The sequence below is a fragment of the Pezoporus occidentalis genome, unplaced genomic scaffold (assembly GCF_034315485.1).
Source record: "Pezoporus occidentalis ecotype Australia unplaced genomic scaffold, CSIRO_AGI_Poc_V1 ctg233, whole genome shotgun sequence".
In the NCBI taxonomy this organism is placed as follows: domain Eukaryota; kingdom Metazoa; phylum Chordata; class Aves; order Psittaciformes; family Psittacidae; genus Pezoporus; species Pezoporus occidentalis.
In genome coordinates this window covers 1,071,374-1,093,778 of record NW_026914212.1, presented here as the reverse complement: position 1 = coordinate 1,093,778, position 22,405 = coordinate 1,071,374, and the positions used below count along the sequence as shown (strand labels likewise).

General features: G+C 43.2%; 1 protein-coding gene across 2 annotated transcripts in view; it reads right to left on the bottom strand.

The window, feature by feature from the left end:
• HS6ST1 (heparan sulfate 6-O-sulfotransferase 1) overlaps window positions 1-20,279 on the bottom strand; it is a 189,851-nt gene extending 169,572 nt beyond the window's left edge. Inside the window, exon 1 of one of the 2 annotated variants that reach the window (XM_062621770.1) lies at window positions 19,331-20,279. In XM_062621770.1, coding sequence (XP_062477754.1) covers window positions 19,331-19,848 — 518 coding nt within the window. In that variant the 5' untranslated portion in view covers window positions 19,849-20,279. The remainder of the gene's footprint in view (window positions 1-19,330) is intronic. The other variant, XM_062621771.1, reaches the window with a different exon arrangement.
• Window positions 20,280-22,405: the final 2,126 nt, after the last annotated feature.

Here is a 22,405-nt window from a genome sequence, read left to right as displayed (position 1 = left end):
GTCAATGAAGAAAGCAACCATCTGTTGGAAATGGGAGATGAGTCACTGAAGTGGAAGCTGGCCTTAGTATTGCCTCTCTCTTACTGGTTCTACCCATCCTCAGAAGGAAAATGAAAAGACAGCAATTCTAGACAACTCCGAGTGGGATTTGGCATTTGATTGTAGAGGAAATAAATGTTGCACAAAGGGTCAAAGTTAGTGTTAGCACCATTTATGAGGTTTGGGAATTAATTTATTTTCCGTGACTTCAAATGACTCCTTGCTGCTCTTCCCTATCCAGATAAAGGAGAAGTAGACCAGACCTTCTCCAAATCACAAACAAATTGAACAGTCTTGGTCTTCCTGAAAAACTGATACAGCCTTCAAGTAAAAGGATAATAGGGCATGAGAACCCAGGATGATGACAGAGTTGCTTGATCACCACCTCTCATTTGAAAGTAGGAGAGTAGCAGTGAACACTAAAATTGTGTAATACAAATAAGGAGAGAAAAAAAACCCTTCAAGACAAGGAGCAGCAAGTCTTAACTCTCAACTGGGAGGCTACCTGCAGGAAATATACCAAGGTATCTAGATTCCTTGGAAGGAATTACATGTCTGATTTCTGTTCAGCCTGGTAGGTTTATTTGTAGTGGTTTTATGTAAGGTTCAAAAGACACTGACTCAAACTAAATCCCAGGTCTGCATCTGGTGTTAACAGCCTAGCAACAACAGAGATAAATGTTTATAACTGGGCAGTCAGGACCAGACTTGGTGAGATTCCTGATGATTTAATCTGAGGTACCTATGAGGCAGTTTGTGCCCTTAGGTTCTGAAAGGACGACTGACACTGGGAAAGAGTTCAGCAGAACATGAATGTTACCACAGCACTGGTGACTCCTTCTGTACATAGCCTGAACTGTCCATGGACGAGAGCACGCAGAAAAGCTTCAGAACAACACGAGTCATTACACACACATCTATACAGATAAACACACTCATACAGCAAACACTACAATTAAAGTTGCAAACACTTAATATCAGTCCAGCCCACTCCACGGAACACGCAAATCCCTGTGGAGAAGGTAGTGTGCTGCGTGCCAAAGCAGACTGTGCTGGAGTTGAAAATGTTGCTCTATTATGTTTTCAGCTCCATGCCCCCATTCAGCAGACACTGACTGTTCTCTTGAAATGTCAGTGTGGGGCAAGAAGCAACAACTGGCAAAGCATATAGAGATGCTGTCTCCACTTGATGGAAGCTCAAGCACCTTTCCAGAGTCCCTTGCCAACATAATTACATTGTGCCATTAGAGATTCTTTGGACAAGGTTTTTCATAAAGGATTTCCTGCCTCATTTCCTGCCAAAATTGAGAAGCGCAAGTCAACATTCTGCAGTAATTCATACGTGCTCTGCTGCAAGGAAGAAAACTTTTCATGCTTTTTCATTTTCTTTCCTCAGTAATGCTGCTGCTGAAGTCAAGGCAAGTGTTTAGCACTGGAATGATGTAAACATAAGTAACATCTGTTCTCTGAAGGAGAGAAAATGAAGCAAAAGAATAAACCACGCTCTTTTACTCCACCCCTTCAGAATCCTCAAATTAAAAAAGCAGGGTTTTTTCTTGCTGTTTTACTCAAAAACCCCAATAAACAAAAACCCCAACTCCTCAACTCTGAAGGACATGTTTGTTGTTTCTTGCTGAGGATTGACTGCACAGGTAAACAGGCATGGGAGCTGCTGAACCTGATCATGCTAAACTTTGTACCCACACAGGTAGGGTGAAAAAGATTAGAAATGGGGCAGCCACGTGCTCATGTACAGCAATCCTCATAAAGAAGATCACCCAGTGACAAGAAGGTGTTACCCCAAAGCCATGGTTCCAAATCTGCTTTCTCAGAACCTATGGCACACCCGTCATGCTTGTCAAAGCTTCTTACAGTCTAAAGCTCCCACATCTCTCTGTTCATGGGAACAGCATGTTGTATGAGGACTAGCGAAACCCAGGAAACAACCTGGCTGAGACTGCACAACATAAATTAAATGCATAACAGTGCAGCCTCATTGAAGCCATGCCATATTGAGCCAGGAAAAGTCTGAAGGCAAATGGGGATCGTTGACCAATGAACTAAGGTACCTCCCAGTGCCCTCTTGCTGCCTCCTTTTTCTACTAGGATACAATCAGATGCAGCACATAAACCAAGCAGTGTTGCCACACAAGGCCAGACAAAGATTAATTGCACCAGAGCCTCTGTCTTCTTGCCAGTGAAGCCAACTGCTCTGAGCTACAAGTTTGCATGAGCAGCCCAACCCTCTTTACTGTCAGAGACATGAGTCCCATTCCCTCCTCTCCAGATGAGATCAATCCCATAGCAGCGCTTCTCAGCACGACACCTGATCTCCTGACAGCTGGGTGAGCCATAGCCCTGGTCTGAGCCCTCCCACCGACACAAGGACTCCAAGGAGAGAGCTGCAAGTGAAGTCCTTTAGAGCACTTCTCCTGAGACCATGAACCACAACTGTTACCCGTGCTTGAATTTCATTACTAAATTGTTGAAATTAAACCCAGACTTTTCTCATAAATGGCTAAGAATCCTGTGACAGGTTCACTTAGTTCTGTGGCTTCCAGCCAAATAAATTAATTCCATTTTTCTCAGGTTGAGAGTTAGCTGAGTGCCTGTGATTACAGTTTTTCCCTGATACTAGAAGAATAGAGATGAAGAGGGAAGGTGGCACCAAATGGTCAGAAGAAAAATAAAGAAATTGTGAAAGGATGCTTGCTCTGGTGTGTGAGAAAAAGGGTTAATACATGGAGGCTCTGTAAAGCATTTGTACTTGAGCTCCTACCAGTGATGGCACCGTTCTTACCTCTGAAAAAGACTGCTGCAGCAAGCAAAAGAAAGAGCAAATATTTTTGACTCCAGAATATGGCAGAGATGTTCACTAACCTTTCCCTCTGAAGCAGGCCGTAATACTGTAGCTCCTCTCAAGCCAAACACAACAGGTTTTACCTTGTAATCTTGAAGGTATGTTTCCATTTACATTTACAGTATACTCACAATGCCATGAAACCCATGGGCATGTTGTCATACAGCAGGCATGAAGCAGCTTACCCATTTTTGCTGAGGTTGAAACACTGCACCCTACCAGGGGAGAAGAGCAAGCATGGGGCAGGCTGAGCAGAACCATGACCTGCCAGAGATCCACACCCTCTCCTTGCACTGACTTGTTAATGGAGTCATGCCCCTAACAGAACGTACTTCAGACACACCTCCCTTCCCTCCCAACAAGGGCAACACTAGGTATGAACCAGAACGCCACCTACTAAACTATATGAATGTTGAGAAAGCTGAACTCCGTATCTAAAGCCCAGATCTATGTTTATTTCTGATATGAATGCAGCATCTCTTTCTGTCTTCCTGCCATATGGCATATTGGAAAGCTGCTCCTGTCTCCTAGGCTAGCTTAACAGTCCTCATAAAAACCTTCTGCAGAGCTGTCACTACAAAGGAAAGGAAAAATAAGAGCACCCAGTATCTGCCCAAGCTACTGAAGTGACTCTTGCTGTGACTGAAGTCAAAAAGTCTAATTTCAAAAGCTGGGTTTTGCCTACTCCCCACTTGTGCATTTGAGGCAACTTTTCTAACCTGCACAAGTTTAAACATTTTTGGTCCTTGTGTCCAAGAACCACTTAGATACAAGTTAGGATACTCCTTATATCACAGAATTAAAATGAGATGATCCATGGAGGCTAGGATTGCAGTTTTGACACAGCTGTACGTATGCTCCAACAATGGTGACACACTCTGTACCTGTATCCCATCACTATTTGATTTACAAAGAGCAGAAGAGCACTCTGGCATGACAGAGAGGGTAGCTGATGAAATCAGAAATCATGAGAGGAAGCCTTAATGACATCATTAATGACCTGGCCATTCACCTAGCTGAATTCCTCCATTTAATTCAATCTTACGTGTAAAAGAAACGGGTCTATTTAGTGCCCTATGGATAGTTGTATTTGCAGAGAGGACATCTGTCACCTAAGAGCAGCACTGAAAGTACTGACCAGATGGAGATGAGCTTTTAGCACATTAAACATGTTCAGCATTGATCTAGTAACCTCGGGGCAAGAAGCTCCAGGTATCTCCTTACATGACCTCAAGGCACTGGTCCCAGCTCCTTCTCTAACCAAGCACAGCACTTACAAATATCACTCTCGTGCTCATATTCCTCCTCCCTCTCCTTTGACACCATCTGTGTGCTGAACAGAATGAAGAATGACTTTCTCAAAGCTTGCCTGTAACCTTCCTATGCAGACTTGGAGGTGTGATTTAAAAGCATGGCTTAGAAGCATGTGAACTTCTATAGAACTTAAAGGCAGCTTGAAAAACTAGCCCGTTGTTTCAACTTGCATCATCAAGGAGGGTGAAAAAAGAAAAGATGACGTGACACACAGTGTAATTCTAACTTTAGCTGTTAGTACATTTAAATTAGTTTTAAATAAGAAGGGTGAAGAAAGGCCAATAACCAAAATGAATTGGTTTAACCAGCTCCTACTTGGAGTTCCCTCACCACTGTAAACACTTGCTTAATTCTTTTCTGGAGCACAAGGCCTATATTCGTAATTGCAGAAATCCACTAAGATTCAGAGTTCCTATTCTTATCCAGTAACTGGATTTGTTTGAAGGGAGGACTGTTTGCGCTTTATCCTGTGGGAAGTTGTTAACGCCCAGTCATTTCCCCCTCATATTCTCTCCTCACTGACCGCAGAGAGACCACTTCACATGAAAGAGTTTTTCTTTTTGAGACCGAGATATTAAACAGCATGTGCTATGCCGTAAGTCCTGAAGTATTCAAGAACTGAATAGCTGACATCTTTGGAATTCACTAGCTCTGCTTCCAACCTAGAGCAGGGTTTTAGTTTTTTTTTTTTGCACAGATTACAAAATTACTTTCAGCACAATTCAAGATGTCATTGCTCATACAGATACAACATCCTGCTTGAGTTCAATGCATCTATTTTAACTTGGTTTAGTTTAAACTTTCACAAACATCCGAACACAAGCACATATTCCCACAAAAAGAAGGAGTAAAGAGTCATATAAACTCCTCTGTAAGTAAGTAATACTACTGACTTCCCTAAGAGAAGGCTGCTCTCGGATCCCTTCTGCACTAAGCAACAGCCTCTAAATTTTGCTTACCCACCATAGTATAGTTGACAAATATAACTGCTCTTTTTGTTCTCATGAGCAGTTATTTCCAGATTTGGGATTGGTTGGGCTTCAATCCAGAAAACAGACTTTTGATGACAATCCCCAAATAACTTCATAAGTCAGGAAATATCCTGGTTAGGAAAGGGGTGGATTCATCCTGCCTGAAGTATCTGGCACACCAAGCATCCTACACCTCCCAAATGTTCAAAGAATCCATCCTTCAATTTCAATGCAAGATTTCCAGCTGGGTGTTACACTGACAATCAGTGCTTTATCACAGCCAACAACTACCCAGGCAAGCAAACTAGTGCTCATCCAGCAAGTTTTACAAATGGCAGTTGCACCCTTCCTATTGTGATTTATACTGTCATTACAGCCCGACTACACCTCAAGTGTCAAGTCCTCCCTTTCCAACACTAGCTAGAGCACAAGGAAGAAAATGCTCTCATCAAGAAGGCCTTTTGAGAGGAAGCCTCAGGGGGAAGTTATTTCCAAATGGAAGCAGTCAAGCTGTGGACAGTCTGCAAGAAGATTTATTTCTGTGCTTGTTTCAGGTTACTTAGAAAACTGATTTAGATGATCTTTAATCATAGAATCTGATTGAGTGCCAGGAAATCTTCTTGCAGTTACAGAGTCCAATCCAAGCTTACTCCTTCATGAGATCCTGAGACAGGAATGACTGTACTGTACAACACTCCTTCGGGTGTAAACACATGGATGAGCACTCAGCATGCACATATAGTAATTCTAGATTTGCTATCCTGGCATATCCCATGGCAAGAGGAATTTGGGCAAAGACAGGACGCACACATACACATCCCACATATATGCTCTTCTAGAACAACAGCCCTTACGTACCTTTGCTAGGTAGTGGCTTTGTCATCTGTGTTTTTAAGACTGAAAAGCTAATGGGATACAAATATTCCTCCACTTTTGCGCAGGCAGCCTGTTTCAAAAGAGCTCCACGGTGAGCTATGGAACAGATACTACAATAAAAAAACAACTATTGTTAAAATACTTCAGGTCAGGTGGTAAGTAGCACTTTCCCTGGATATGAAAAGTAGGTAAAGCTCTCTGCTGCCTTTTGGAGATGATTCTAGGGCTATTCACAAATACAAACTGACTCCCAGGTATAGCAAGAATATTCCCTTTTTATGAATCAAAAGAGTTTGCTGCTTTGGTGATAGTGGGTAGGGAAAAGAGCACAGTTCCCTCAGGTGTCATGAGAGAAGTAACCCCTGCACTTGAGAGCTCAGCTGTTTGGGAGGAATATAAAACCTGTGCTCAACAGCTACAAACCCCAGCCCCCCACCACGTATCACCTTACAGTTTAGCAGCATAAAAGCTTGCTGCACAAATAGTGTGCATAACCCAGTCTTAGCACTGTCAAACAAACAGAAAAGCTTGCCTGAGCAAGCTGGGACAGACACCCGTGTTAAGAACAGTTTCTGCTAGCTTCCCTGGAGTACCTGATAATATAGGCAACAACCTAGCTTTTGTAATACACAACTTCCACACCCCTGGCTAGGCTTTTTGCTGGGATGGAAATAGGATGGACAATTTCCTACTGCTTTCCAGTTGGTGAAATCCTATTAGAGAACACAAAACTGCTTTCATCAACCGATTTCAAAGGTTCAGACAAAACAAGTGTATTTCTCCCACTGACAGCTACTGTTACAAGCACCGTGGAAACATTTCAGCTAACTACAAGAATACTTCTTCCCAGCAACTGCCATCACAGGCAGGTTAGCACCTAGGTAAAGAACTGCTGGCATAAGCATAAACCTGAGAAATCTTCAGTCATGCTTCTGAGAAAAGGAAGTTCAAGGAAGACACAAACATCTGACCCACAGGTCCATGAAAGTGATACGGCTTCAGCCCCTGCCTGAGCAAGCAGGACACACAGAGCCAGCCACCTCTAGACAGAAAGGACATGTGACTCTTCTCCCTCACACAACACCATGTTTGGCCACACTGATCCCCTTACCACACAGGAACCTGTATCCCAAACTGAAGAAATAGAAAGGACGGTGTAAAACCTCCATAGCACAGCCACCGCAAGTGAATCCGTTTCAAAGCACACTAATCCTCACTTTTGAGACCGCCCCTGAGCTTTGATTAGGCTTTCAGGGAAAGACACCTTTCTTCTTTAATGCATTGCTTTATCACACAAGCTGCTATAAGCAGCATGTCAGAGCATGGAAAATCTTCAGACTGGCTGAAGGCAAATCCACAACCCTTTCAGTTGTCTAAAGGCAGCAAACACACAGAGAAGAAAGTTAAAAGTTAGACAGAACTTGCCAAATTATTCTTCCAAGGAGTTGCCTAAATCATAAAAACATAGCAGTTGCCAGTTAAAGACCTAAATCTGTTCTAGAAGCCAGGTTCAAATGCCTTTAAAATTTACTAAGTTAGTTGTCTCATATACCATATTTATCCACCTAGACTTTCCAAGTATCTTTCTTGCACGTGGCAGTCCAATATTATTCCTTTAAACAACTACACACACAGTTTCAGCATCAAATCCTACCGAACTCCCAAAGGCAAAGGTATTTACTGGAAGGCAAGGTGAGAAATTCAAACTGTGTCTCTACCAATATCAATGACTTGATGGTTATTTACAAAAACCTTTACTGGTAACTAACAAACCATCTAATACCTGAAAATCCTAGCCAATACAAGGTATGCATGGTTTCTTCTTTTTTCCTCATCCTCAGCTATGCACCGATTAATTCATTTTTCTTCTATCCTCCAACTTCAGATGCTCCCTTTACAACCAAAAGTTAAATATAAGTCATCCTGTCATTGAGCAATTTCCCGATACTCCCTCTTTGGTGGGAGTCACGCCAGTCCTCATGACATATGACCAAACCCAAGTTCATAGAATCATAGAACAGTGAGGGTTGGAAAGGACCTTAAGATCATCAAGTTCCAACCCCCCTGCCATGGGCAGGGACACCTCACACTAAACCATCTCACCCAAGGCCTTGTCCAACCTGGTCTTGAACACTGCCAGGGATGGAGCATTCACAACCTCCCTGGGCAACCCATTCCAGTGCCTCACCACCCTAACAGGAAAGAATTTCCTCCTTATATCCAATCTAAACTTCCCCTGTTTAAGTTTTAACCTGTTACCCCTTGTCCTGTCACTACAGTCCCTAATGAAGAGTCCCTCCCCAGCATCCCTATAGGCCCCCTTCAGATACAGGAAGGCTGCTGTGAGGTCTCCTTTTCAGTCCCTTCTTGACACACCCCAGTCAGAAGGAAGGGATCACCTCAAGCCATTCCTCTCTTCTCAGGAATAGTTAAAGACAGTTATGTTTTAAAATCAAAACTCACTTATCATTCAGTGATTTTCGTTTTTTCATGCATGCAAATGCAAACAGACTACTTCACATCACAACTAAGAAAGGTGGATCACAGAGTTATGGAAAAAAACCCTTGGTTAAAAAACAAAAAAAAAAGCCAAAAAAACAAGCATGGGAAAACCAAGCATGGGTTTAAGCGAATTATTTCACCCTCTTCTGACTTTCCATAATTTAACAAAGCATGTGATGTCTTGCAAGAGTAATAACACATCCTATTGAATGCATTTTCTCTTTCTAAGAGAATACAGCTGATTTCACTTCTTTATTAAGTGATTACTTTAGTAGCACCCAAAAAGTGAGCAGATTGTTCAGAGCACATTGTAGGACATTTTGGGTATAGGGGACAACTCGGAGCATGGCTTGCACACCACACAGGGTGAAGACTTAAGCTATGGGCATCTAAACAAAGATGACAGAGCCTTCACGTAATCTAAGCATCCAACAGAAAAGGACCCTAACATTTCAACTCCTGCCCCAACACCAAACAATTCTGAAGATGTTTAAGCAAAACCCCGAAGCTAACCTTTTCCATTGATAACAGCATGCATCATGTGTACAACAGTGCAGGTCTATGAGCTCTTGGTCATGAAAAACAAGCAAGGAACTTTGCATTTCAACACAGGAAACTTCTCCCTTTGTAAACAGATTAGAAAGTGTGACTGAATTTGCCTGAAAAGTCAAGGTGTGATGGAACTGGTGACTATCAGCTGATTCAGAGTTCAAATACTACTTCTAGTAACTACTTCTAGAAGGCTTAGTCAGTAAGAGACCTCTGAAGGGAAAGAGAAAGATTTTTTTTAAGTTCAGGAAGATATATTGAACAAGGTACAAGAAGATGCCAACCTGAAAGAAAGCGTTAGTTCAGGGAATGGAAAATAAAGGTTGTCGAGATACAATGAAGAAATAATGCACTGCTCAGACAAAGCCTGTTTGTAAAGTTCAGGAGAAAGATCAGGATTGAATGCTGTGCCTAAATAACAGCCTGAATAAAGAAGGGCAATACTGAGTCACTAGTACTTACTGTAATACCACATTTCAAAAATCAAAGCTACCAGTAGCAACAGTAGAAATCCTGATATATGTAACCATATAGCCATTAAAGATACAGGACCTCACTACAAGAATGCTGAAATATATGGTAAAGTCTGTGTCCAGACAGGTCTAAGGCTCTACTGGAGTCAGGCTATGTACACACTAGAGAGATGCTGCTGTTTATAAATACATATGGAAATCTGGTCAAATAAAGAAAAGGAAAACTTGAGGGCAAAAAAAGGCTCATGATTTATTTGGAGGAGTTGCAAATAACACCACCAACCACAACTGTATAATCAGTGGCTGGTATATCAGTAAATACACTCAGATGCTTGGAAAAAGTTCCAGTTTTATACCCCTAGAAGACATGCATTTCCCTACCTGAAAGGGTTCCTGTGCATATTTACTGGCTTTCCTGTACAGTATACGATGGATGAAGTATTTCCCTTAATGGGATTTTAATCTAAATGACCCTTACTGTACTTGCTTCAGTAGCCAGGATCAATCTGTTCAATCTTCCTCCTTGCAGAAGTACCCAACCCAAATCTGTCTTTTCTCTTTCAAAGACCTAAAAAAAAGGTACAGGTGGCAAGAAAGTGCTAAAGAACAGAAGAAGGTAATGCTGTCTTTTATGATTTAGGGCATGTTAACAGAAGGGATGGTTGACTGATTGTGATTATACTCTGCGATTTTTGTACTCCTTGTTCTTTCCCCATCTTCACCAGGAGAGAAAACCTGTCAGGAAAGCAGTGAGTCAGCAGGCTGCTGCTGTTTGTCTTAGCTATGAGGCATTGATTTTTTTTTCCCAACACTTGATAGAGGGTCACAGGTACCCTAACTGAAATCTTTACTGAGAGCAAGGGGGTCACAGCTGGAAGAACTGTTAGTTTAAACAAAAAAAAAAAATAATCAATTCTACTTTTACACTATTTGTTTGGACACTTAATTCTTCTGAGACACCAGAGAGGAAAACATACAAAAAAAAAAACAAAACCCACCCCAAAAGACTTCTTTCTTTAACCTATTTAATATAAAAAAGGAAAGAACAAAGCATGCTCCTCATAAAATCTTCCTTCAAAAGTCACTGAATATTTCCCTATAATCAGCTTATACATGTGTATGTCTTAATTAACACAAGTACTAAAGCTAAAAGATGGAGTAGCTCCCATACATGGAAGGAGTTTTTAGAAGGCAACACTTACTTGTTTAGCTCTTACTCAGAAACCAGTCCCCTTTCAACATACCTGAAATTAGACAATGAAAAGTCACCTGGCATTCCAAAACTCTAAGCAATGCTATTTGGCCAGAAAGTCTTAAATCATCTTCTTAGCATTTCAAGATTAACATTAGCCAAAAAGGAAATTCAGTGTATTTTAAAAACAAACTGCAAAGGCAGCTCAGGAAGCTCAGAGCACCACCACCACCCCCCCACCCCCCCCACCCCCCACTGCATAGAGGAGATCCATAAAAGGAATGATAATATTTCAATCTGCAGTGAGGTGTAATCAAAGCATCTCTGCTTAATAGGCTTGAGATTAGTTATGAAGTAAACACACAGTCAGACCATAAAAAGTTAATTGCAAATCACTGTTTTCTTGTTTAAATTGGCAGGAAATTGTGAAATATTTCCTCTATAAAAACATAGGTGAGCTACTATGTGGAACTTGCCATTTATAGGCTGAAAGGAAGGAAAGTACAGAGCAAAGTAGTAATAGCATGCTAAGAAACCAGTTGCTTCTGAAGGGGACAGTCACTGAGCAGGAAAGGTCAGTACATTAACATGGATGTCTGAGATTTCTGGTCAAGGCCAGTTTTAAGACAGACCACTTCAGAGTTGTTTTAGATTGTAAATGAATGTAACACCAGGTGCTACTTACTATAAGAGGTTTGGAGATACACAGGTGAGAGAGCTCTATAACTCGTACTGCTGAGATATGCAGGTTATAGTTGGAGGTGGACAAGAGGAGTTTTTTTATAATTTCTGGATGCTTCATCAGAACAGAGCTGCCCCAGAATGTTTCATATCCTTATCACTACTCAGCCATTGCAGGGATGAAGCAGCATTCAGCACAGTATATTATACTTCTGAAGCTAAGCACAGAAATGAGAATGGACACATGCTATTTAATACAAGCAGAAACAACTAAGCCCTGTTAAGTATATGATGTGCTTTTCTTTTGACAACCTCTCCCTGCCTGGACCTTTCCTGAAAACACTTCTTCCAGTCATGAGATAATCTCAGGCTCCAATAGCCATGCATTGGTAAATAGCTCCTCCTTTGGCAGTAACACACAAGACTATCTGAAGCATCCTCTTCGGATCTGAAACTTGACATCCTACAGTACAGAGGTGTTTAAGGCTCTTTGTGGTAGTAATTGCCAAAGGACTCTTCAGAGGGATTCTCAAGACTGGATTTTCAGCAGAGTTCTCCATCACGGAAATAGAAGGGTGAACAAAAATAGATCAAACAGCAATTACAGAAACTGTGTTGCCTTGAATCTATGGTAGTGGTTATTTTTCCTCAACAATTCTACTTTAATTCCTTTAGGAAAAGTAGAGATATTTGTCTGGTTGGTTTTAAGGTCAACCACCATTTCAGAAGCAAGAGAATTTGTAACGGACTACTTCAGCTTTGTGTTCCTCCTGTACTTTATATACTCCTTAAGCACACTGTCACTTAGGTTTTTGTTTAGGAAGACATTTGCTTTCTGATGTTTCCCTTTCATCCACACCAAACAAGGCTCCGTCAAAAAAATAACCTTGACTTGGCAGCTATCACAAGTATGAGGAATTAAAGACCATGCTTCACCTTTGTATGACAACACACAATTTCAGTCAATAATGGAAAATTTCTATCTGCTCTAAGACTTCCTGGAAACACAAGCATGAACAAAGGTTAGCTTTGTGGAGTTAGACTATGCCACTTCGGCTTTCTAAGCCAAGCACAAGCCCAAGTGTTCACTGACAAAATGTTAGCTATTGAAAGCATTACAACCAAAAATCTGGTAAAGCCACTGTCAAATAACTGGAAGTTTAAAACAGAGAGACACAAAGCAGTGACCTTGGTTCTGTGACTGACTGAAGGCAATTGTCCATGCTGCTTTCCAACTTTGGGATGTACAAAAGCCATAGCCTGTAAATGACAGCAGGATGGACAGTAGGGAGACTCAGAACGTGCGCGCCACATTCCATAAGCCAGATGTTCCTAACAATTTAAAATCAGGTGTGTTCTATCTGTACAGTCACTCCTTGCTTCCAGGTCAAAGTAGCTACAACACCACAGCCACAACCCCTTTGACTAATCTCTAGCATGATTCTTCTGTAGCTCTGCTTGTCACCGTTGTGACTAGCATTTATTTGGATTAGGAACATGCTGGCAAGGAGTCATCTCGGACTCTGAGAAGAGCTGGAAGCATGGGCATTGTGTACAAATACTCAGATAAGGCACATCAATTTCACCTCCAAAACAAACTCACAAAGAAGTTTTCTTAACTCTGGGCCTGCATATCCTGAATCACCTTCTAGAAAACAGGTCCCAGGTTACACTGCTCCAATTTCTACCACAGGCAGCCAAAAGCTTCTGCGGAACAAACCCATCAAAGCCTAGCCCTGCAAATCAATGGAGGAAGAGGCCACAAGAGGAGGCTTATCTCTTCCTCCTTCCCAGAAGAAAGAGATGGCCCAGAGGAAAGGTACTACCATTATAATCTCCGAGTTATAACATAATCTTCTCTAGCAGTGCTTTCTTATGAGGTAATAAAACCTCTTGCAATTCACATACTAATATCCAATGACAGATCTTCCCCAGTCTCCTGCAGGGAAGAGGCCTCAACATGTATAGCCAGGCATGCCCCATGCAGTGACACCAGGTAAAGGCTGCAGCTCTTCCATCATGGAACATCAAACTTACATACTTGAAGTTCACACACTTTTTCCCATAAAGCCCCTACAACACTAATGAACCCCAATTTCCTTAAATCACAGCAATTCTCTTGAGTCACAGATTTCTTTCAAGATGTGACATGAAGGTCATGAGGTGGCATTGCTCAAGGTCCCATTAATTTAGAAAAGAGATACACACACGGGAATTGCTCAACAAGCAGTAGGGAAAAGACCTTCAAGTGGCATTTCAAAGTGACAAACCAGGACCATTCAGCAGAGCCTTGAAAACAGGACATGGTCAAGATGTTTCACATGAAATGGTACAAACTGTCATCTCCAAATAAAAAGCCTCAAAAAATTCACATGAACTAGCATGGTGGAACAGCGTATCTGCTGTGCATTTACAGCAGACCATTCCTTAAAGACTGTCCTTACACTGAGAATATGTATCAAAGCATTCAGTTCAGTTAGGAATAAAATTCAAGCCAGCTCCTTTAAAGTATTTATTTCTGAATTGTTAAAAAAAAAGGCTTTCCTCAGAACAGCACAGATTTTTATTTAGAGAGTGGAAAATAAGGGCAAAAAGGCAAAATCTGAGGTCTAGGTAATGAGTGTTTGAAAACTTCAAGGCAGAAAAAAAAAAAACCAACAACAGAATTACTATGCCATGATGCAATTTTTGGTTAAAGATTAATGAGAAGCAACCAAATGCATAGTTTTGCAAAACCAGGTTAGTTTAAGTACGCACTCAAGTAGGGACATATCTAAAGGCACATCCTTTTGCTCTAGCAACAAAAGAAAAAAATAGGAAGACTAATGAAACCTGGTATACTAGCCAAAAATCTGAAGCTCACCTAATACAGTACCTCGAACATAAGGCACCTACTATTTGAAGAGTTCCAACTTTCAGTTACTATGTCACGTTTTAAGATTTTCACTACCAAACTATATGGCCCCTCAGAATTATTTGGCTCTGAAAGACCAACCTGGCTTTATGGGTGAGCACAACCAGGTGCAAAAGGTTTCGGATCAGACTAGCAGGCCTTTAAAATAGTCCACATGCAAAGAATCAGGCTACTGAAAATAGCTTTATATTGATATTTTCCCAGCAGTCTTTAAGAAAAACTAGTTGGAGTCAAATTGGTGAGTGGAAAATATGCCCCTTGCTCCCTGCAGACAAGTATTTCACAACCCCCTGCACACACAGATCCACAAAGAACGATAAGCCTAAGCTTTCAAAAAGTGCTAATATTATAAGAGTGACTTGGTAAAGCCTTTCACTTTCAAACAGTTGGTCTCTTGACAACGTGTCTCTGCAGCTCCTAAGCACACATATAATAAAAACCTCATCAAGAACAGATCCCTGCAACGGGACAGATCTGTGGTTGGAAGCTGTGAAAGTTCACACTTCAGAAAAATCAAGCCTAACAAACTGCCGAGCCCTGTTAATTGTTTCTTAAAAAACAAAAACCACAACCCAAAACACAAGCTGTAAATAGCTTATCAGAGAGCTTCTAAACCTTGGACTGATGTATTTAACAGCAGATTTTACTAACCTGCCATAGACTTTTTACATAAAAGTCTGTGGATTACCATTTTTTTTTTATTTCTAAAGCATACAAAATCTTGAGAAAAAACACTGACACTGGAAACACACTCGTCTTAAACTCACTGAGAAATACTTATGTCATTCTTTTCTGTCCATAGATGAACTCTGAAACCAAACTTCTATGACAGATGAGCACAGAACTACACACACAAAGCCAAGCCTAAGCTAGTGTCTTGAGAAGGCTCACCACAAAGAAGAAATAAATCTACCTGGTGCTTTGAACAGCATAGCAGAAGGCAGAGCACGTATGTGAGCTGGGGGAGCACAGAGCCAGCAATGCCCTTCCAGCACTCTACTGACTATACGGGTTCTGCACAGCAACAGGCAGCTTGCATAAAACAGTTTAAAAGGAGCTGTATGCCTTAAAATCCTTTCCACGTGTATAATGTGTCTCCAGGAAAATGCCAGCTTAGACAGGATCACAACAAAGCCTAGGCTGGGTTTTGGCTTTGTCTTGTTTGGGTTTTTTTGGGTGGTTTGGGATTTGTTACTTATTTTTCTTTTGAGAAGAGGTAGTAAAGGAAACATTCCTTCAGCATAGTTGGCTTCTGCAGCACATTACATTAAGAGTCAAGCTCACGCATGAAGTGTCCTACAAGGAACACCTAGCTCTGCTCTCGTGTTGGGAGCAGGGAAGGAGGATGTAGCCAGAAGGGCACTGAATCCCATCTCCTTTGGGGGCTAAAAGGGGAACCTTTCCAACACCTCCAAGGGCTTTCATTCAGTCCTTTAACAAAGGAGACAGCCAAGTTACTAGTGGATCCCTTCAGAGTTTTTTCTAATTCTAGAAGCCAAATTAAAGACCTGAGTTTGGCTTTTTTTCCACATCAACTGCAGAGAGATTAGATCTCTTGCAGTTTTAGGTGAGATAAATTTAAGGGAGCAGTTCACAGAAAGTGCTTAGCCTCTGCTTTCTGAAATATCATCGTGATGACTCAAGCACACACCCTAGTATTACTGCTGCTTAAAAAAAGAGTCTTTTCCAGCATTTATGCCCAACAGCACAAGGAATAAGTAGGCCTCCATTCCCAAAATCTTGGAATTTCCCTTCTACTACAGGCATGATGAGAACTACAGCGAAGAGATTTAATTGAGAAACACAGGTAGCCTCGGAGGTCCTTGGAGTCCCAAGTTTTACAGCCCCCAAACAAATCAATCTCTTTCTTTTACTGGCTGTGTATAAAACATGACATTTGATTTCAAGAAGTGCTTGTCCAGAAGTCTCTTGAATACAAAACAGGGAAAGTCACTAGCAGTGGGGCGGGAAGGGGAAGAGAACCAGTAGTTTGTTGTTTGGGGGCTTTTTAAAGAGTCCTGACTCTTTAAAAACACCCACCTCTAACAGCTTACTCTATCAATGCAAAAGACAGAAAGAAGGAACAACAAAAGGCAGTCTCTGGCAATCTAGGGCTTCTAATCATTAAGTCTAACACAGAACAGCAGAACGATAAAAAGAGCAATTGCACTGTAAATTTATGTACCATGCACAGGTTATGGAATGTAGTGCAACAGGGCACTGTGCAGTGACAAAACCATATTGCTTACCAAGTTAACAGTTTGAAGCTCATGATTTGTACGTGGTCAATACTGAATGACCTTCATGCTTTCCAACATTCACTAGAAGGCAAATTTATTTGTCATCACAAGTCAGCTGTTTTGGGGGCTAAACATACAGTTGGAAGAAAAAAAGTTTAAACTTTGCATTAGGTAGAAAAGGCAGAAGCTCTAAAAGCTGAATTTGAAGACTGTACTCCAAAGCCCAGAGTGGGTAATATTAGAATGTGAGTGAACCCTGCTGGAATGGTGCTTTGCTGCTCCTTTCTCTTTTCCTTGTGAGATATATTTTCACAGCTCAGTTCCATTATAAGATAGTAGCCTCTCTAGCATATGCCTTATGTAAAAACATGCCCTCTTTCAACAGAAGAGAGCCAACATTCACAACAAAGAAATAAAGTTACACTGTTCTTTGTGTAATGGGCATAACACAAGACTACCTTTTTCCCAGCAAAGAAAATCCATCAAATTTCTATTTTAAGTAAGCACTGCCTGCCTTATTCCTAATTTTCTTACACATGAAATAAATTGTAGTTTGGAGAAGGTGCCTACTAGCCTGGACTGTAGGACAACAGAGCAGTATCCTAGGACAGTATTATTAGAATAAGCAGCAGCTGTTCATTGCAACACCCCCCCCCCAGGATACAACAAACAGTAAATTCTGGGGTTTATTTACTAGACCAAGGTGATAAACCTTAGATTATCTAAAACTTCCACACTGGAATTCTTATGATGCTGAAAAAGTTCTAATTTATATTTAAGGGAAGTAAAGAGACCACATAAAGCAGAACTATTTATGCAGAGACACGAGGGAACAGGACAGGATTAATTATTTTTCCTGCACACCCCAAAAATCAAGAGGGTTAAGCAGCATGTAGAAGCTTATAGTTCCTGATGTGCCACAACAAATGGCAAAGAAAATCTTATTTACAAGCATTTGACATGAGGGAATAGGCTTCTGGTTCTCAACTTCTATGAGTTGCAGCAAGGAACAGCTACTTCACAACCTGAAGTGCCCTGTTCTCAGGTACCTCTACAAAATCCCAACTGCTAACTAGGATGAGACAGTTCTATACTGAATACACAGCAGATTTTAGTATAAAACTGCCAATGGAAGCACACAAGATTCCCAAAACTCCAAGACAATTCATAAAACCACACAGGTCTTTATAGCAGGTTAATGGTTTCCCAAGTCAAGTGCCATGGTTCACAAAACAGCTAATTTTTAATTTTTTTTTTAATCAGATTTGAACATTGGGCATTTGTTCTTAAAACACTTCACTACAATCTTAACTGCAACCAGATGGGCTGAGGATATTTTACTCATAGGTGTTTTCAAGTACCTAATTATAAGAGACCACAGGAAAGCCTGAACACTCGGGCCCTTTAGCTACATAGTTCAGTTTGCTGCTTCTGGATCAGGCAGCATGACAGCTATCTGAGCGTAGTACTTGGACGACTAACACTGAAACGGGTTGAAAACAGCAGCAATCATGAGAGAGACAATAAAGAACCCCAGCAATTGCATGAAGCTCCAGTGAAATAAATAAGAGAGAAAAACAGTTCTGATGCTAGAACATACTTTCTTAAAGGCCACGTTTCACTAACGGGATTATGCATGGTATTAACAATATGCATATAAATAAAGCTTATGGCATAAGCAAATATTAGCATAAGATCTTGGACACGTTTAAGAACGTAATCTGTTTGCCTTAAAGTTTCAAAGGGTCATAACAAAAACACTGATGTGTCAAGGAAGGTGCGCGTGCTGTTAAAAACCAGTGAAAAGGATAGGAAAGACACAAAGGTCTACTGAGCTAAAAGAATATAATCTTTGAAGATCTTAATATAATCCATTGTCTTTACTGGAGTACTTCAAACAGAAAATACCTCTGAAGCTTATAATTTATAGAGACCAAGGTAGAGAAATAATGGAGTAAGAGGGCAGAAATATACTGGGTATTCAACAGGGATGCACTGAGGGGTGCTTTATGATGGCACTCCCTCTCTCCTCGTGCACTGATGGGGGAGACACAAGAACACGTACAGGGTAGCTCCTTTCCCCCAAAGACTTCACCTCAGCTGTCCCATCAGGAGTAAACAGCAAAAAACATACAAAAGGGTGTTTAAAGAATATTTTCTACAATGTGAAAAAAAATTATCAGGCAGATTAGGGTAGGCAAAAGAATGAGGACTGGTGGGCTGGTGTGCCTTTCAGTTGCACTGGAGAACAATTTCAGCTAAAGAAAGAGGGGTGCACAGATCAGGGCACAGCTGATTACAAAGGCAGGCTTGAGGCTAATGATACAGTGAAATGGGGACTAAAAAGTGGCAAGTGAGGTATGAAATAAAGACTAAGCGTTCACAAAAGAGAGTAAGTGGCACAAATACATAGGCTTGCTAAGGGGTCCACCCGGACTGCTAGAGCAGAAGACCGAGGGCTGAGGGTGCAGCATACCAGTTCCGTGGGAGGAGGCAAAGGGCTATTTATTTGCCTGGGAACGCAGAGGAGAAGGTGCAGGGCACAGCCCTGGAGGACGGGAGGGGAGGACGGGACAGGTGAACCAGCTGAGGAAAGGTTCACAGCACGCTGGGGCACGGCACATTACCAACATGCTGCAACGCACAGGGCGGGGGGCTGCACGGGGAAGGGGTTCGGGCAGGGTGCGCGGCCCGGGAGGGAGCAGCGGCGGGCCAGTACCTGGGCGTCTTGGCGGCGGCGCTCTCCCGGCGGTCCAGCACCCCGGGCACGCAGTTGGTGAGCTCGGTCCAGTCGGCGTGCAGCCCGCAGCTCCAGCCGGTGGAGAAGCGGGAGAAGAGCCAGGTCTCCCGGCGGTTGGGGCGGTAGCAGGTGCACTTCTTCTGCCCGGGACGGCAGTCGCAGGGTACCTCCAGCCGCACGTTTTGCACCAGGTGCCGGCCGAAGGTGGTGCCGCCGGTCTTCTGGATATGCAGGAAGACGATCACGTCCTCGCCCTTCATGTCGAAGGCGAGCTCCCGCTCCAGCTCCCGCACGGGGAAGTAGTACTTCTTCACGTAGTGCGGGTCCGGCGTGGGAAAGAGGTCCAGCTCCTCCGAGTAGGAGCGGCCACTGGGGGAACCCAGGCTGAGCCCCGGCCCCACGTACTGGTACAGGATAAGCATGAAGCACACCGAGACGGCCACGATCAGCAAGAACTTGCTGGTCCTCTCAACCATGGTCCTTCCCGCACGCTTCATGTGTCACCATCTCCCGGGGCTGCCAGCGCTGGGCAGACGGCGGCGTTGCCGGGGGGCGGGCGACGAGAGCCCAGCGCCTGTGCCAGCCGCCTCCCCCCCGCTGCTGCCCGGAGCACAGCCTCCCCGAAGGCGGCGGGCCGCTCCTTGGGTCGCCTTGGCTCCCCGCTGTCCCCGCCCGCCCCGCCGCGGGCAGCGCCGGGAGCGGGGCAGGGGCAGGCAGCCGCTCCGGAGGGGCCGCGGCACAGCGCGAACTTAGGAGAGAGGGGCAGGAGGGAGGAGGAGAGGGACCGAAATGCAGAACCAGCCCCCTCCCGCCCGCCCCCCGCCGCTTCAGGAAGCCAACCCCATCCCGCCGCTGCCTCGGCCGCGGCTCTGCGCCGTGCCCCAGCCCCACCGGCGCGGCAGCGCCCGCCCCCGCCGCCGGCGGCACACGGGCTCGGCTCGGCCGGGAGCGAGCGCTTCCTGCCCGCGCCTCCCCGCGCCCGGCATGCACAGCGCCGCACCGCACCGCCCCGCCACCGCGGGGCTGCGGGCAGACAGCGAGTGCTGCGCTCGCCCCGCAGCCCTTCCCGGCTCCCCGGTCCACGGGCGCCACCGGGACTGCTCCTGTCGCTGCGCTCCCCTGAACCCTGCGGCCGCTTAAATCACTCGCGCTGCAGACCCGGGTGGGCTGCGAGGCGGCTGCGGCTCCAGGGAGCACTGGGCTCTTGCCGCTTTCTCGGGGAGTGTTTATATGGCACCTTAAAATTAGACCCGATAAGCGAGCCTTGGCGCTCCGGTTCCACTCCCTTTTTGAAACAATAGTTACTAGTAACAAAAACGTTTGCATGGGCATAGGAGCAGGGCTTCCCACACGGATGTGCTCCCGCCGCGGCCGCCACACGGGACACCACAAGCCTTCAGTTGCAATGTCGCAACGGGATGCAACAGGAACAAGCTCTGGTCGCACAGAGGAGGAGGAGAGAGGCTAGCTGTGAGCAGGAACAAGCCTGTGCACACCCATAAACCACATAATTTGGAAATAATAATCTCAATGATGATGATAATAATAATAGAAGTTGAGGCAACAATTAACAGAGGTGTTATTTACAGAAAACTTTCCCAGCAAAATGCTTCTCACTGATCTGTTCACGGCAGTACTGCTGCTGTAGAATTCGGTTGCAATACAGTAGCTTTACCAATGAAGAAAAGCATTGGAAGACCCAGGAACTGCCAGGTAGGTAGCTGCCTTACAGCAAGATCCTGCAGGGCAGTAGTTAGCAGGACGCAATGCTGTTGCAAGGAGCAGTATAGTAAGGACCTACACGGGACAGATGCTGGGCCTACACTAGGCTGAGTTGAATTTCCAGGGCAGAGGCCTCTCTGGAAGGTGCTAGAAAGGTTCTGTGGGTGCTCTATCAGCCGAAAGGCAGATGGGGTTCACCACCACAAAGTGTTGAGGCAACCCCAGAAAATCACCATCTGATGCCACCCTCCTCTGCCTGTAACTGGGGGATGAAATGTGGCCCCAGGTCAGAACACAGTGAGACTCAGTGTAACAGTGATGAGGCTGTAGCTTCACCTAGATGTGAGTTACTGTCTATGCAGAATAATATGAACAATTGTTAATTTCTAGCACAAAGTCTCTAACTGCAATACTGTATCTCCTGTATTTACTGCTATAGGTGACTGGTTTCTGAAGTTTCTGGTATTTCTGTTTTAAACATAAAAGTCGCAACTAGATTTTAGCGCTCCGGCACTAAAATATTCCCTTCAGGGTATACTATTTAAGCCAAGTTGTGTGCACTTGTATAAATGTAAGGGAACACATGCAGATGAGCCATTGTTAAACACTTGATCAAATTTATGAGGACTTAGGAGGAAACGAGATCCTGGATTTTCATTTGAACACCATGACTGATAAATCTGTTGGATTTTGAGATGGCTGCATTACTTACAAGTTGTGGAGCCCCAGTGAGTTATGCAGTTCTTCCCAAACAAGTAACAATAAAATGTTTATAGCACCCAAAAGCATCATATATTGTGTTCAAACCATTTATTTTGTTTGATATTTTCCTCTTAAAAGTCTGCTTCTGATTTTCCTCTTTTCATGTAAGGCTAGTTACTCTAGAAACAATGATGTCATTCTTATACACAAAGTTCAGCTACATCCAGAAGCATAGTATGAACCCAATTTAAAGGTTTGAAATTTCTATTAGGATTTGGGAAATACAGGGATAAACACGGGGTTTATGTACATGGTTGGACTATGCACTTCAGTGTAAAAACCACAGAGCACATTTTCAGATCGCAATGTGTTTGCCTGCAGTTATAAATGTGTAAATATTTAGAAGTGATAGAACTATGAAGAAATAGGCCAATAATTCCAGTTACATGAGCTATTTCTTGTTAATGAATTGCTTTAACTGTAAGATATGAAGTCTACTGGCTTTTTTCTTTAGTTACACAGATGGAGATATTCCAGTGGGTTTCGTTACTGATCTATATTTGTGGTAAGTATAGTGCCTATTAGTCCGTGAAAGAACATTCTAAAGTACGATCCATGAACTATAAACAG